The sequence below is a fragment of the Myxine glutinosa genome, chromosome 13 (assembly GCF_964187855.1).
Source record: "Myxine glutinosa chromosome 13, kmMyxGlut1.1, whole genome shotgun sequence".
In the NCBI taxonomy this organism is placed as follows: Eukaryota; Metazoa; Chordata; class Myxini; order Myxiniformes; family Myxinidae; genus Myxine; species Myxine glutinosa.
In genome coordinates, this window is record NC_136273.1 from 59,896,851 (window position 1) to 59,913,883 (window position 17,033).

General features: G+C 58.5%; 1 protein-coding gene across 2 annotated transcripts in view; it reads right to left on the bottom strand.

Annotated features, from left to right (window-relative positions):
• LOC137438940 (uncharacterized) overlaps positions 1 to 6,063 on the bottom strand; it is a 50,726-nt gene extending 44,663 nt beyond the window's left edge. The window contains exon 1 of one of the 2 annotated variants that reach the window (XM_068134432.2): positions 5,930 to 6,063. In XM_068134432.2, the coding sequence (XP_067990533.2) occupies positions 5,930 to 5,945 (16 nt within the window). In that variant the 5' untranslated portion in view covers positions 5,946 to 6,063. Of the gene's footprint in view, positions 1 to 5,923 lie in introns of both variants that reach the window. The other variant, XM_068134431.2, reaches the window with a different exon arrangement.
• Positions 6,064 to 17,033: the final 10,970 nt, after the last annotated feature.

The following is a 17,033-nucleotide window of genomic DNA, read 5'->3' on the forward strand; positions in this document are numbered from 1 at the left end:
GCAAGCCCAAGCTCATTTCCAACTCCGGGGCATCACGGCGGAGGAGACCAGGTACTACCACGTGGTCGCCGCCCTCGGGCCCGGCACTGCCGCCCACGTCGTGTCCTTCCTTCGGCGCCCACCGGGCGACCACAAGTACGAGGCACTCAAACGTCTCCTCCTCGCCACGTTCGGACTCACTGTTACATATTTATGTGAATGGATGTGAATTACTATTCAGGGCTTTGCTTATCAATGTGTAGTCGATTAAAGGTTGTTGTGATTAAAGGGTCAGGAGCCCTTCTGAGAAAAAGGAGACCGGAAACGGAAGAAGAAAAGACACGAGGTCCTGGAGACGCGACGATTCTTCTTCTTCCTCGCCGAGCTCGGACGCGAGCGGTATCGATTGAGCAACGTAAGAGAATCGGCGTTTAAAAGCCCGTCTGGCGAGATGAGTTACCGGGACGTGTAACTACCCTTTGACACGTCAAGTCACTGTGGGTTCGTGCACGGAACCAAGCAGCTGGCACAGTTCGCCTCCCCGTCTACAAGGCCGCGTATGGGTCGCACCTTGGGCCGCGTGCGCTGGGCAAGCCGCGTGTCGCTTTGCCTGCTTTGCTTTACCCGCTTGGCTTGGCCAGGAGGTGCGCGCTGCAGCCGTTGTTCCCGGTACGGGACGTGCCCGGTGAAAGCACGTCAGGAAGGGTCCGTTCAACCGCCCACGTGCGGAGATCGAACTACAGGCGTACGGAGACATTGAGAGAGACATTGACCATGGAGGGAGTCGGGAGTGGGGCTCACGTGAGGAATGTATAACATGGCCATCTTAGAGTTATTATAGATGAGTTTACATCTTTGTACTATTGATTGCTGATTGTGGATGGTTGTTGATTGCTCGGGGAATATATCATCAATTATTCCGGATCCTTCGTGTGGGGTTTCATATTGATTGCGTTACGAAAGCGCAGAAATAATAGATCTTTCTGGCGGAGTTCCTCTCACGGTCCGGGGGTCACCGAGACCAGGTTGACACCGGGAGGACCACGTAACACTCACGGAGGTCGAACGTGCCGACCGCCTCCTGGACCTTCCCGCCCTCAGCGACACACAACCATCCGTCCGGATGGATTTCATGCTGTCCCTGCTTGGAGACCAGCGCCCGGATTTCTTATTCCGAGCACTTTTCCTACGCCAGCTACCTGCACAGGTGCGCCTCGCGCTGGCCGGTTCCAAAATAACGAAACCCCGCGCCCTGGCTGGAGAGGCCGACAAGTATTTCGCGGCCTGCGACGCGCGGTCGGTGTACGGTGCTGCCGTAGTGGATCCCGGCGCGGTGGCTCCAGCGCCCCCGGCTTCCCTCGTGGCCGCTGCTACGCTCCGCCCACTACCGCCGCCGCCACCACCACCGCCGCCGGCACGGCCGCCGCGGGGGCCACCGCCGCAAACCTGGTGCTACTACCATGCCAGGTTCGGCCGCCAGGCTAAAACGTGCCGCCCGCCATGTTCTTTTGACGGGTCGGGAAACGACCGGCGCTCACTTGCGGCCATGAGCGTCGGCCATTCCGGCAGCCTCCTGTTCATCACGGACACCTTGTCCGGGCGCCGTTTTCTTTGCGACACGGGAGCGCAGGTAAGCGTCCTCCCTGCCTCCACGTCCGACAAGCAAGCCACGGGCCGGGGCCCCGCTTTGCTTGCCGCCAACGGTACACCCATCCGTACATTCGGAAAGCGTTGCCTCTCACTGCGGTTCGGAGGGCAGCTCTTTCAATGGTCGTTCGTTACAGCCAGCGTGCCAATGGCCCTGCTCGGCACGGACTTCCTATGTGCGCATGGGCTGTTAGTCGACATTAAGCGCAGACGTCTCGTCCAGGCCGAAACCTTCAGCTCGCTCGCTTGTTCGCTGAGCAGCTCATTGAGCAGCTCGCTGAGCGGCTCACCGAGCGGCTTGCCAAGCGGCTTGCTGAAAGGTTCCCTCCCGGCGAGGTTAGTCTGCACGCTTCCGGCAGCGGACGAGTTTACCCGCCTCCTCGCCAGTTTCCCGGCCCTCACGCGGCCCACCTTCTCAGCGGTGGCCGTCAAACACGGGGTGGAGCGCCATATCCCCACGGTCGGGCCGCCGGTCTATGCCCCGGCACGCCGACTCAACCCCACGAAGCTCGCCGTGGCGAAAGCGGGGTTCGCCACGCTGGAACGGCTGGGGATCGTACGGCGCTCCAACAGCGCTTGGGCTTCTCCTCTGCACATCGTGCCGAAGCCCGGCGGAGGATGACGGCCGTGCGGTGACTACCGCCGGCTCAATGATGCCACCACCCCCGACCGCTACCCGGTCCCGCATATCCAGGACTTTTCCGCCCGGTTGGCAAACACGACCGTGTTCTCCAAGGTGGACCTCATCCGGGGCTACCACCACGTCCCCGTCCAACCGACGATGTCCCAAAGACGGCCGTCATCACCCCTTTCAGCCTCTTTGAGTTCCTGCGAATGCCTTTTGGGTTGAAGAATGCGGCCCAGGTGTTCCAACGGCTCATGGACAGCGTCTTGCACGACTTACCTTTCAGCTGTCTACCTGGACGACATCCTAGTCGCGAGCGCGTCCCGGGAGGAGCACCTGCTCCACCTCCGCACGCTTTTCGAACGCCTGGGCCAGCATGGCCTGATCATCAACCCCGCAAAGTGCCTTTTCGGCATCGCCGCCATCGACGTCTTGGGGCACCGCATCACCAGGTACGGGGCTGTCCCTTTACCGGCCAAGGTGGAGGTGGTCAGGGATTTCCCGCACCCCCGCACGATCAAGGGGCTCCAGGAGTTCCTGGGCATGGTAAATTTTTACCACCGCTTTGTGCCCCACGTCGCCCAGCTCCTCCGCCCCCTGCACGAGGCCCTCCGGGGCAAGCCGGGCAAAGGTGACATTGCCTGGTCGGAGCCGATGGCCGAGGCGTTTGCGGGCGCAAAGCTGGCCCTGGCCAACGCCACCATGCTGGCGCACCCAGCGCCCGATGCACCGATCGCCCTCACCACCGACGCGTCGGACTACGCGGTGGGCGCGGTGCACGAGCAGTGGGTGCGTGGTGCTTGGCAGCCGCTGGCATTTTTTAGCCGGCAGCTTCGCCCGCACGAACGCCGCTATAGCACCTTCAACCGCGAGCTGCTCGGGCTCCAGCTGGCGGTCCGACACTTCCGCCATCTGCTTGAGGGCCGCCCGTTCACGGCTTTCGTCGACCACAAGCCCCTTGTGTTCGCGATGGCCAAGGTCGCCGAGCCATGGTCGGCACGGCAGCAGCGTCACCTCTCTGCCGTGTCCGAGTACACGACGGACATCCGTCACGTCGCGGGTAAAGACAACCCGGTGGCGGATTGCCTTTCCCGGTCCGTCGCGCACGCGGTCCATCTCGGGATCGACTATGCCCGGACAGCTGAGGACCAGACCGCCGACCCCGGCGTCCAGGCCTTGCGGACCGCCGTCACGCGCCTCCACGTCACCGAGGTGCCGTTCGACGTCGCGGGCGCGGCCCTCCTGTGCGACGTCTCCCTCGGCTGGCCTCGCCCCATCGTGCCCGCTGGCTGGCAGCGCCCGGTTTTCGACGCCATCCACGGCCTGTCCCACCCGGACACGAAGGCCTCCCAGAAGCTCGTCGCGGTGAAATTCGTCTGGCATGGCCTCAAGAAGGACGTCCGCGACTGGGCCAGCACGTGCCTCGCGTGCCAGCGCGCAAAGGTCCACCGCCACACCCAGGCCCCGTTGGCCCCGTTTACGGTGCCCGAGCGTCGGTTCGACCACGTCCATGTCGACTTGGTGGGACCTCTGCCACCCTCGCGGGGGTTCACCCACCTCCTCACCATGGTGGACCGCACCACACGGTGGCCGGATGCCGTGCCATTGGCGGCGACGGCTGACGTCGCGCAAGCTTTCATCGCCACTTGGGTTGCCCGGTTCGGTGCCCCCTCGGACATCTCGTCCGACCGCGGCCCCCAGTTCACCTCGGAGCTCTGGGGCGCGGTGGCGCAAGGGCTCGGCGTCAAACTGCACCGCACCATGGCCTACCACCCCCAGGCCAATGGCCTGTGCGAGCACTTTCATCGCTCGATGAAGGCCGCGTTCCAGGCCAGCCTCCGCGACGGCAGCTGGGCCAACAGGCTCCCCTGGGTCCTGCTAGGCCTCAGGACGGCGCCCAAGAACGACCTGCGCGCATCCTCGGCGGAGCTTGTCTTCGGGCAACCACTGTGGGTACCGGGCGAATTTATCCCTGACTCCACGGCTCCTTGGTCCGCGGCGCAACAGCGCTCCACCCTGCAGGACACCGCCCGGAGGTTCGCCCCGGTGCCGACGGCACACCACGGTTGCCCGTCCTCCCACGTCGCCCCGGAGCTTCGCACGGCGGAGTACGTCTTCGTCCGGCACGACGCCCACCGGGCACCGCTACGGCCCCCGTACGACGGGCCCTTCCGCATGCTGGAGACCGGGGACAAATATTTCACCGTCGACATCGGCGGTGCCCCGGATCGTATCTCAGTGGACCGCCTCAAGCCGGCCCACCTCGATCTGGACCACCCCCCGCAAGCAGGTCTGCCTCCGTGTCGAGGCCGCCCCCCGGCGGTCAGACCCCCGGCACCCCCCAACCCCGCCGTCCCACTGCCCCCCAGCCCTGCACGTATCGCCAGGGGGTGTTTCGGCCGGGTCATCCGGCTTCCCCGCAAGCTCACCCTTCAGGTGTGCGGGAATTCTGGGGGGGCGCGTGTGGCGGGCACAAGAGACAATAATTCCGCGCACCAGTGGGTGGCGCGAGCGCCCAGGCGGGGAACGGAAATGCATGCCCCGCCTTTCGACCGATCGGCCACGCCCGGGGGCAAGGCGTGGCCTCGGGACATCTATGCGGGCTCTAAGCTCGAGCCCGCCCAGTGCTGGAGTGCGAGCTCTTGTTGTGTCAACGCATTGTGGCCTACCTCTCTGGCAATCGAGTCGTGGTTGCACAGCACCACAGGGGGTTGATATGTCACCCCTCACCCCCCCCCCCCCCCACCCCCCCCTAGTTTGAAATTTCCACTCTTTCGTCTAAATGCTGAAGATTATGTTAAAAAGACGATTGAAATTTCTGGAGTGTACAGATTTCCCCCTACATATGACCATTTTTGAGGTCATATATCAGAGCTTTTCGTGCCCGCTCGAAGGCCTGCCTTTTTTACGATGAAAAAAGGTTTAAAAAATCTAACATTTGAACAGCCTTGGACGTGCACCTTGACCCCACGGCCAAGCCACAACGTCTAACAAGGCTGTCCCAATAACATTACACATGCACCTCAGCCCAAAGGCTGAAGCACATGGTCATTCAAACACATGCATCCCGACCCCGAAGGGCCACAATGCATGGTCATACAATTGGACCACTCCTCTCAATAGGAGTGAGTCCCCATGATCCACTGACAAGGCATTACTCCTGTCAGCACCAACGCAGTATTTCTCCCGCGAGGTAAGTATATCAGAGAGTAAGGTAGTACTCTATGTAGGGATGGCGCGGATAAAAAACGTCGGCCCATCATAATATGCTTTGTCACCGTCACTGAAAACACACAGCGCATGCGCGAAACACCTCGTTCGCATTCACACGTCATTTGGAAAGTCTCGCATTGCACAGTGACATCAAAAAATGAATTGGCCACAGTACTGGCACCGGCATACAATGGTTTGGTCTTTTTTGAAAACTACCGTGGGCCTTTAAAATCTACTTCAGCGTCATCTATTTAATACGCAGGCAAAAACGGTGGGAGTTTCCCACGCAATTATACGCAACCGCCCAAACCTGCATACCTAATAAATCGATGCTCATCACATTCCCTGAGATACAGGTTACAGCACCCCCTACCGAGACTGTGGACGATCGAAATAAGGCAGGGTCAACTACACGAACTATATTACAACTAAACACTCAAAAATATTCATCTTCCCTACCTTTACGATTCTCTGTAGCCATGGTCGATGTCGGCGAGGTCGCAATTCAGAACTTAATCACATAACCACGTCCTGTACACTTAAACCGCGCTCCCCACACTCGGAACTCCCGCGTTACGGCGTCTTCTAAGGACCAATGTGTTTGGATTTAAAATCGCGTTTATAAAGCAGTTAAACCAACACGTGTGAACACCATCGTTTTATTGACTAATGGTCCCGTTGGTCCATTGGACCAACTTTTTATTGGTCTTCACGGCCTTGCAGCATACCTGTCTGCTGTCCTTGAGCATCAGTTTGCCTTTCACCAAACAGTAAACACGGATGTACTTCGTGCTGGGAAAAGGGTGGGGAGGGGATTATATTTATACGTTCGTTATCATTATTGCGAAATGCGATTAGTATTATTATTATTGTTGTAAATATTATTATTATTAATTAATATATGCTTTTTTATAATATTAGCATTCTATTTTGTTGTTTATTTTGCACTTAGAATGCTATGCTGCGGAAGGACATATTAAGCTTTTCTATACAGCTTAGTATGGCAATATGGCATGCATTTAAAGCATTGTGGTGCTGTGCGCACACGATTCGTTTGGCAAGAAGGTAGGCCACAACGCGTTGCACAAACTGAAATACTTTATTAACAGCTCGTACGTAAGCACTGGGCGAGCTCGACTATCGACTAACGAGCCCGCATATATGTCCCGAGGCCACGCCTTGCCCCCGGGCGTGGCCGGTCGGCCGAAAGGCGGGGCATGTCCTCAGTTCCACCCTGCGCCTCGTGACGCCTTCGCTCCGAGCGTGGCCCGAGCTGCGCTTCCACGCCCGGACGCTCGCGCCACCCACTGGTGCGCGGAATTATTGCCCACAGACAATGTGTCCGCCAGTGGTGTAGTCTACGTGATACGCAGGTATACGCCGTATACCCACTAGGGAAAGGTCCAGGATTTCCGTATACCCACTTAAAAATGCGCGAGGATACGTAACAACATAGTTTCGTGACAGAACTTTCACACTTTCATTCATAAAATGCGCTATATAAATAACTTTCATTCCTAAAATGCACTATATGAATAAAATTTGATTTGATTTGATAATTTCACCCCGTCTGTGTTAAGAAGCACTGACTAATGGCATTGGGGCTTCCGTGACCTGTGACCCGGATCTGACGTCACCTACTGTATGCATTAGTGAGTGTGGTGGTGCTTATGGGGTGTCGCTTCAGGCCAGGTGTCGCTCCGGGGCGCGTCGCTCTGGGACGGGTGACTATGAGGCTGGAAGGGAAAAATCACAGTATACCCACTACAAAAACCTAGACTACACCACTGGTGTCCGCCACACGCACCCCCCCCCCCCCCCCCCCCCCAGAATTCCCGCGCACCTGAAGGGCGAGCTTGCGGGGAAGCCGGATGACCCGGCCGAAATGCCCTCTGGCGATGCGTGCAGGGCTGGGGGGTAGCGGGACGGCGGAGCTGGGGGGGTGCCGGGGGTCTGACCGCCGGGGGGCGGCCTCGACGTGGAGGCAGAGCTGCTTGCGGGGGGGTGGTCCAGATCGAGGTGGGCTGGCTTGAGGCGGTCCACGGAGATACGATCTGGAGTACCGCCGATGTCCACGGTGAAATGTTTGTCCCCGGTCTCCAGCACGTGGAAGGGCCCGTTGTACGGGGGTCGCAGCGGTGCCCCGTGGGCATCGTGCCGGATGAAAACGTACTCCGCCGTGCGAAGCTCCGGGGCGACGTGGGAGGACGGGCAACCGTGGTGTGCTGTCGGCACAGGGGCGAACCTCCTGGCGGTCTCCTGCAGGGTGGAGCGCTGTTGCGCCGCAGACCAAGGAGCCGTGGAGTCGGGGATAAATTCGCCCGGTATCCGCAGCGGTTGTCCGAAGACCAGCTCTGCCGAGGACGCACGCAGGTCGTGCTTGGGCGCCGTCCTGAGGCCCAGCAGGACCCAGGGGAGCCTGTCGGCCCAGCTGCCGTCGCGGAGGCTGGCCCGGAGTGCGGCCTTCATTGAGCGATGAAAGCGCTCGCACACGCCGTTGGCCTGGGGGTGGTAGGCCGTGGTGCGGTGCAGCTTGACGCCGAGCCCTTGCGCCACCACTCCCCAGAGCTCCGAGGTGAACTGGGGGCCGCAGTCGGACGAGATGTCCGAGGGGGCACCGGACCGGGCAACCCACGTGGCGATGAAGGCTTGCGCAACGTCAGCCGCAGCCGTCGCCGCCAATGGCACGGCCTACGGCCACCGGGTGGTGCGGATCACCATGGTGAGGAGGTGGGTGAAACCCCGCGAGGGGGGCAGAGGTCCCACCAAGTCGACGTGGACGTGGTCGAACCGACGCTCGGGCACCGTAAACGGGCCCAACGGGGCCTGGGTGTGGCGGTGGACCTTTGTGCGCTGGCACGCGAGGCACGTCCTGGCCCAGTCGCGGACGTTCTTCCTGAGGCCATGCCAGACGAACTTCGCCGCGACGAGCTTCTGGGAGGCCTTCGTGCCCGGGTGGGACAGGCCGTGGATGGCGTCAAAAACCGGGCGCTGCCAACCAGTGGGCACGATGGGGCGAGGCCGGCCGAGGGAGACGTCGCACAAGAGGGCAGTGCCCGTGACGTCGAACGGCACCTTGGTGACTCGGAGGCCCGTGACGGCGGTCCGCAAGGCCTGGACGTCGGGGTCGGTGGTCTGGTCCTCCGCCATCCGGGCATAGTCGATCCCGAGGTGGAACGCGTGTGCGACGGACCGGGAAAGGCAATCCGCCACAGGGTTGTCCTTACCCGCGAAGTGACGGATGTCCGTCGTGTACTCGGAAACGGCAGAGAGGTGACGTTGCTGCCGGGCCGACCATGGCTCGGCGACCTTGGCCACCGCGAAAACAAGGGGCTTGTGATTGACGAAAGCCGTGAACGGGCGGCCCTCGAGCAGATGGCGGAAGTGCCGGACTGCCAGGTGGAGCCTGAGCAGCTCGTGGTCGAAGGTGCTGTAGCGGCGTTCGTGTGGGCGAAGCTGCCGGCTAAAAAACGCCAGCAGCTGCCAAGCACCACTCACCCACTGCTCGTACACCGCGCCCACCGCGTAGTCCGGCGCGTCGGTGGTGAGGGCGATTGGTGCATCGGACGCCGGGTGCGCCAGCATGGTGGCGTTGGCCAAGGCCAGCTTTGCGCCCGCAAATGCCGCGGCCATCGGCTCTGTCCAGGCGATGTCACTTTTGCCCGGCTTCCAAAGGAGGGCATCGTGCAGGGGGCGCAGGAGCTGGGCGACGCGGGGCATGAAGCGGTGATAAAAATTCACCATGCCCAGGAATTCCTGGAGCCCCTTGATTGTGCGGGGGTGCGGGAAACTCCTGACCACCTCCACCTTGGCCGGTAAAGGGATGGCCCCGTGCCTGGTGATGCGGTGCCCCAAGAGTCGATGGCGGTGATGCCGAAACGGCACTTTGAGGGGTTGATTATCAGGCCATGCTGGCCCAGGCGTTCGAAGAGCGTGCGGAGGTGGAGCAGGTGCTCCTCCTGGGATGCGCTCGTGACGAGGATGTCGTCCAGGTAGACGTAGATGAAAGGTAAGTCGCACAAAACGCTGTCCATGAGCCGCTGGAACGCCTGGGCCGCATTTTTCAACCCAAAAGGCATCCGCAGGAACTCAAAGAGGCCGAAAGGGGTGATAACGGCCGTCTTTGGTACATCGTCCGGTTGTACAGGGACCTGGTGGTAGCCCCGGATGAGGTCCACCTTGGAGAAAACGGTCGTGTTTGCCAACCGGGCGGAAAAGTCCTGAATATGCGGGACCGGGTAGCGGTCGGGGGTGGTGGCATCGTTGAGCCGGCGGTAGTCACCGCACGGCCGCCATCCGCCGCCGGGCTTGGGGACAATGTGCAGAGGAGAGGCCCATGCGCTGTTGGAGCGCCGCACGATGCCCAGCCACTCCAGCGTGGCAAAATCCGCTTTTGCCACTGCGAGCTTCGTGGGGTCGAGGCGGCGCGCCCGGGCGTAGACCGGTGGTCCGACAGTGGGGATATGGTGCATCACTCCGTGTTTGACGGCCACCGCTGAAAAGGTGGGCCGCGTGAGTGCCGCGAAACTGGCGAGGAGGCGGGTAAACTCGTCCGCTGCCGGAAGTGTACAGACTAACCTCGCCGGGACGGAACCGCTCAGCAAGCCTCTTGGTAAGCTGCTCAGTGAGCCGCTCAGCGAGCTGCTCAACGAGCCGCTCAGCGAACAAGCGAGCGAGCTGAAGGTTTCGGCCTGGACGAGACGTCGACGCTTAATGTCCACAAACAGCTCATGCGCACACAGGGAGTCCGCACCGAGCAGGGCCATTGGCACGCTGGCAGTGACAAAAGACCATTGGAAGCGCTGCCCTCCGAACCGCAGTGAGAGGCAACGCTTCCCGAATGTGCGGATGGGTGTTCCGTTGGCGGCGAGCAAGGCGGGGCCCCGGCACGCGGCTTGCTTGTCGGACGCGGAGGCAGGGAGGACGCTTACCTGCGCTCCCGTGTCACACAGAAAATGATGACCAGACGAGGTGTCCGTGATGAACAGGAGGCTGCCGGAATGGCCGACGCTCATGGCCGCAAGTGAGCGCCGGCCCGGTCGTTTCCCGACCCGTCGAAAGAACATGGCGGGCAGCACGCTCTAGCCTTGCGCCCGAACCTGGCATGATAGTAGCACCAGGTTTGCGGTGGTGGCTGCCGCGTCGGCCGTGCCGGCGGCGGTGGTGGTGGCGGTGGCGGCGGTAGTGGGCAGGGCGTAGCAGCGGCCACGAGGGAAGCAGGGGGCGCTGTAGCCTCGGCACCGGGATCCACTACGGCAGCACCGTACACCAACCGCGTGTCGCAGGCCACGAAAAATTTGTCGGCCTCTCCGGCCAGGGCGTGGGGTTCCGCTAATTTCGAACCGGCCAGCGCGAGCCGCACCTGCACAGGTAGCTGGCAGAGGAAAAGCTCTCGGAACAGGAAATCCGGGCGCTGGTCTCCAAGAAGGGACAGCATAAAATCCATCCGAACGGACGGTCGTGTGTCGCCGAGGGCGGGAAGGTCCAGGAGGCGGTCGGCACGTTCGACCTCCGTGAGCCCAAACATGGCGAGGAGGAGACGTTTGAGCACCGCGTACTTGTGGTCGCCCGGCGTGCGCCGAAGGATGGACACGACGCGGGCGGCAGTGCCGGGTCCGAGGGCAGCGACCACGTGGTAGTACATGGTCTCGTCCGCCGTGATACCCCAGAGCTGGAATTGAGCTTCAGCCTGCACAAACCAAATGTCGGCTTGCGCTTCCCAGAACTCCGGGAGTTTGACGGCGACAGCGTTGGTAGCCATGGCACGTTTAGGGGTCAGCTACGGCTGAACCAGTCGGGGTCACCAGTGTGGTGCTGTGCACACACGATTCGTTTGCCAAGAAGGAAGGCCACAACGTGTTGTACAAACTGAAATGCTTTATTAACAGCTCGCACGTAAGCACTGGGCGGGCTCGACTATCGAGCCCGCATATATGTCCCGAGGCCACGCCTTGCCCCCGGGCGTGGCCGGTCGGCCGAAAGGCGGGGCATGTCCTCAGTTTCACCCTGCGCCTCGTGACGCCTTCGCTCCGGGCGTGGCCCGAGCTGCGCTTCCACGCCCGGACGCTCGCACCACCCACTGGTGCGCCGAATTATTGCCCACTGACAATGTGTCCGCCACAGCATGGTAATTATTCAGGATTATTTGTATTTCATTAGCCTAATCAACTCAGAAGATCATAGCGATCATTTTGCTGCATCACATTCCACATCAGAATGCCCCAGGGGATCTCCACAAAAAGGCATCACACACACACACACACACACACACACACACACACACACACACACACACACACACACACACACACACAGGGACACACACATTCCTCGTCCATTTATAGTACATCCATTTATAGCAGATGCTTAAGAAACGTTATACAATACTCATATTTGAAGTAATGTAACCACTGAACTGGAAATACATAGAATGCTTGAAACAAGGGCCAGATCACGTGACCAGCGCCATCTTGGTTATTAACATTGTCGTGAAATTCTATCTAAGTCTGAACCCAGGTGTCATGGGACTTCTGTCCACTGCGCGGCAGTTATAAGAACTCGGACAGTTAGCGCTACGATCATTCCTGTGACATTTATCGTATGTTATGTGGTGCATACATAGATGGTATGTATTGTAGGAGTTGCGGATGATGAGAGGACGAGGCCATTTCTGGTTCAAAGCTCCTTTATTCCAACAGAACTCCTCACGCGAACGGATCTCATACAGCTTTTATATCGCCAAAACCCTCTTCGGAGGGCATGGCTCCAACAACCGCGCGCACGTCACGCCCACATCATCAAAAGCCCCACTGGCCCGTGCCCGTGGATTATGTCCCAATAAGGTAACCGCTACATGCGCCCCCCCAAAATGCACTCGCATGGGCAATGCCAGTCCTCGGGGGGCCTTAACCACCCGGCCGAAACGACTGATGACCCGAGCAGGGGCTGCGAGCGGCCCGGCGTTGGGCGGGCCAACCGGGGACTTACCCGATGGGGGACGGCCCCGCCGTGGGGTTGAACCGACCAAGGGGGCTGCACAAGGCCTCGGGGGAGGCTGCTGAGGTTCCTCACGGGCTTCGGGGGAGGTTGCTGAGGATCCTCATGGGCCTCCCGAGGCTGCAGAGTAGGAGTAGGAGTTGTAGTTGTGCGAGTTGTAGTTGTCTACACGTGAGTTGTAGTTGTAGTTGTAGAGTTTTCACGAGTTGTAGTTGTAGTATGTAGTTGCGCGAAGGTGACGAGCAGCAATGCTGCCCGGGTCAGTGCGCGTGAAGGTGACGAGCAGCAGTGCTGCCCGGGTCAGTGCGCGCGAAGGTTACGAGCAGCAGCGCACGTTGGAGAAGGCTCACCACTCTGGTCGCAGAGGAGGTGCTTGGCCGTAGTGCGCACGAAGGTTACGAGCAGCAGCGCAGGTTGGAGAAGACTCACCACTCTGGTCGCAGAGGTGCTTGGCTGTAGAGCGTGCGAAGGTTACGAGCAGCAGCGCACGTTAGAGAAGGCTCACCACTCTGGTCGCAGAGGATGTGCTTGGCCGTAGTGCGCGCGAAGGTTACGAGCAGCAGCGCACGTTGGAGCAGGCTCACCACTCTGGTTGCAGAGGAGGTGCTTGGCCGTAGTGCGCGTGAAGGTTACGAGCAGCAGCGCACGTTGGAGAAGGCTCACCACTCTGGTCGCAGAGGAGGTGCTTGGCCGTAGTGCGCGCGAAGGTTACGAGCAGCAGCACACGTTGGAGAAGGCTCACCACTCTGGTCGCAGAGGAGGTGCTTGGCCGTAGTGCGCGCGAAGGTTACGAGCAGCAGTGCTCGGCCTGTGTGCGCAAAGGTTACGAGCAACAGTGCTCGGCCTTTGTGCACGAAGGTTACGAGCAGCAGTGCTCGGCCTGTGTGCGCGAAGGTTACGAGCAGCAGTGCTCGGCCTGTGTGCGTGAAGGTTACGAGCAGCAGTGCTCGGCCTGTGTACGCGAAGGTTACGAGCAGCAGTACTCGGCCTGTGTGCGCGGAGGGTACGAGCAGCAGTGCTCGGCCTGTGTGAATGAAGGTTATGAGCAGCAGTGCTCGGCCTGTGTGCGCGGAGCAAACGGCCGCCTGTCGTTCCCAAAACTCCGGCAGTTCGATCGAAACTGCGCTTGCCATGTTCGTTTGAAGTCCCCGAAAACGTTCGGGAGCAGCCGGGGTCACCTGTTTAGGTGGCTTCCCTGGCCAGGGCGCACTTTCCATGATCGTTTGAAGCCCCCGAAAACGTTCGGGAGCAGCCGGGGTCACCAATGTAGGTGTAGCCATGCTCGTTGGAAGCCCCCAAAAACGATCGGGAGCAGCCGGGGTCACCAATGTAGGTGGCTTCCCTGGCCAGGGCACGCTTGTCATGTTCGTTTGAAGCCCCCAAAAACGTTCGGGAGCAGCCGGGGTCACCAATGTCGGAGTTGCGGATGACGAGAGGACGAGGCGATTTCTGGTTGTTCAAAGCTCCTTTATTCCAACAGAACTCCTCACGCAGACGGAACTCATACAGCTTTTATAACGCCAAAACCCTCTTCGTAGGGCGTGGCTCCAACAACTGCGCACACGTCACGCCCACATCATCAAAAGCCCCACTGGCCTGTGCCCATGGATTATGTCCCAATAAGGTAACCGCTACAGTATAACCATTTGTTCAAGGCTTGCTTGTGCTAGTATGCAAACCCATTACTGATTCCTATGAATGCTGAATATTGATATGATGTTTGCTGGTTTTCTTTACAAGTATTGCTAGAGATCGATTCAGAATTAAACTCACGATCTGAGACAATGTTGTAACTCTGGTTTTTACAACAATTAATTCTGAATCTGTCTCTTGTCCTGAACGAGAACGACATGACACATAAGCTGATACATGTCCCAATCTTCGGAGCGGATCCTCAGGCGCTGGACTCGCCTGGCCAGCTCAAGCACTGGCTAAGTCTGCTGGCAAGCTACCTGGGTGCCCAGGAGAACCTCACGGACGAGACCAAGCTCGCGGTTCTAAATTCCCATGTATCCCATACTGTTTTCGAGTACATATCTCAGTGCGGCACGTACGCCACTGCCGAGGCAGAACTACGTCGAATCTACATCAACACTCGGAGAGTGGTCTCCACCCGATACCTGCGCGTCATGCGTCATGGTGACAGGACCCGTCGGAGTCAATCGACCACTTCGTCCAAGACCTCCGTCGATTAGCAAAGGACTGCACGATGGAAGTATGGACACACGAACAAGTGTGTGACGATATGATATGTGACTCTTTTGTTTCGGGGCTTCACTCGCCTATAATACGACAAAGATTGCTGGAAACGACGGTTCTGACACTGAAAACGGCTCATTAATTATCACTCATGTACCACGAAACACAGGCACAAGCAGAAGCATACAATCGTCCATACGTCACTGCGGGTTTAACCAGCGTGACACGACCCGAGAGTGCTACAATCGCGGAGCAAATGAATGCTGAACCTCCGCTATAATCGGGGACAACGGACACTCTCGAGGCTTCCGGCACGAGCGTGGCAGCCGCTGCCGCTGCCGCTCCATCTGCCGGGAGTAACACTAAGTGCTTCTTCTGCGGGAACCGGACTCATTTAAGGTCAGTTTGTCCAGCCCGAGAAGCGACGTGTCACTCGTGCTCTCAGAAAGGTCATTTTGCCGGCAAACGGCAAAAACGGTATGTCGCTTGTCACGTGGCCGGCAAACTCGCACAACATTGTCTGTGATTCTCTCACCGCCCGAGAGACAATCAGCGCCCCACGCGGCCTTGGTTGGGATCACCTCCCCACGCGGGCTCGCGCGGCTCACGCGACCTTGACTCGGATCATCTCGCCGACCACGAGACAATTGGCGCCTCGCGCGGCTTGAACGCGCTTGACTGGGATCCTTTCATTGCCCGGGGCTCAATCGGCTCCACGTTCGACACTGGCTGGCGTTGGGCCCACGCGCGTGGTTCGATCACCCCCACTGGATGACACGACAACTACCGGGCAAATTGGACTGTCCAACGCTGTTATTTCAATTATGATTGAGGGACAGATGGCAAACGCCTTAAGCGACACGGGTTCCACTGATAGCTACTGTATGTCGATATGCGACTCGTTTGGAAGCATGGCTGGCCGATTCTCGGGACAACATGCCAACATTTCATGGCTTCCCAAGGTCTTTGGCTACGTACTCAAGGAGAATGACAGCTGAAGCTTGTGATCAATGGCTGAATGTTTCCTGATGTGCATTTAATGGTCTTACCAGCGTTATGTGCAGAAGTGTTGCTAGGACACGATTTTCTCCGTCGGCATGGTCGTTTAGAAATGGAATTTGGTGGTGATAATAATAATAATAATAATTCATTTATTTTGTATAGCGCTTTTCCAGAAGCCCAAAGGCGCTTTGACAGAGTGGCAAACATAATGCATAACAATACATGAAAACAACAATTTCAAAAAAGACAAGAATCAATAGGGAAATATTTAAAGCAAAAGGAGGGAGAAGGAGAAGAGATAGTCAGGGGTTAAATGCTGTGGGTTGAATGTTGAATGCAGTGTTGAACAGGTGGGTCTTTAGTGATGTTTTGAATGTGGTGAGTGAGGAGGAGTCTCTGATGGTGTGAGGTAGTGAGTTCCAGATGGTGGGCGCAGCGATGGAGAAGGCCCTGTCCCCCCAGGATCTGAATTTGGTCCGGATGGAGGGGGTCAGGAGGTTTGTACCAGCAGAGCAGAGGTTGCGGGTGGGAGTGTGTCTGGAGAGGAGGTCAGCCAGGTAGGATGGGGCCAGGTTATGGAGGGCTTTGTATGTCAAGAGGAGGATTTTGTACTGGATTCTCTTGGGGATGGGGAGCCAGATGAGTGATGATACTCTTGCTGTGTGTGCTCTGACAGGGATGGAAATTGAACCACTGTCGCTGTTTCCCAATTTGACTCCTGACTGTACCCCGGTTGCCATTAAATCGCGACGCTACTCACGGGCTGACACGCAATTCATTGCTGAGGAGACTAGGCGACTTCTAATGGAGGGCATAATCGAACCTAGTCGATCGCCTTGGAGAGCCCAAGTTTTGGTAGTTCAGACCGAAAATCATCGCAAACGCATGGTAATCGACTACTCGCAGACGATTAATCGGTTTACGCAATTGGACGCCTACCCACTCCTGGGATTAGATTCCCTGGTCCGACAGGTAGCACAGTACTCGGTATACAGTACTTTAGATCTCCGCAGCGCGTATCATCAGATTCCAATCACGGAGGCCGATCGTATCTACACCGGGTTTGAATCCAGACAGAGGTTGTACCAGTTCACTTCCCTGCCTTTTGGGGTAACGAATGGGGTTCATGCTTTCAAAGGGCCATAGATGACATGATTGCTAAGGAACACTTGACAGATGTCTTTGTCTACTTGGACAATCTAACGGTGTGTGGGTATGATAATGGTCATCATGATGCTAATCTGCAGCGCTTCCTCAAGGTTGCGCGCAAGTACTGACTGACTCTGAACGAGGCTAAATGTCACTATTCCACTCGAACGATAGATCTCATGGGGTACACCGTGACCCAGGGTACTATCACCCCAGACAAAGA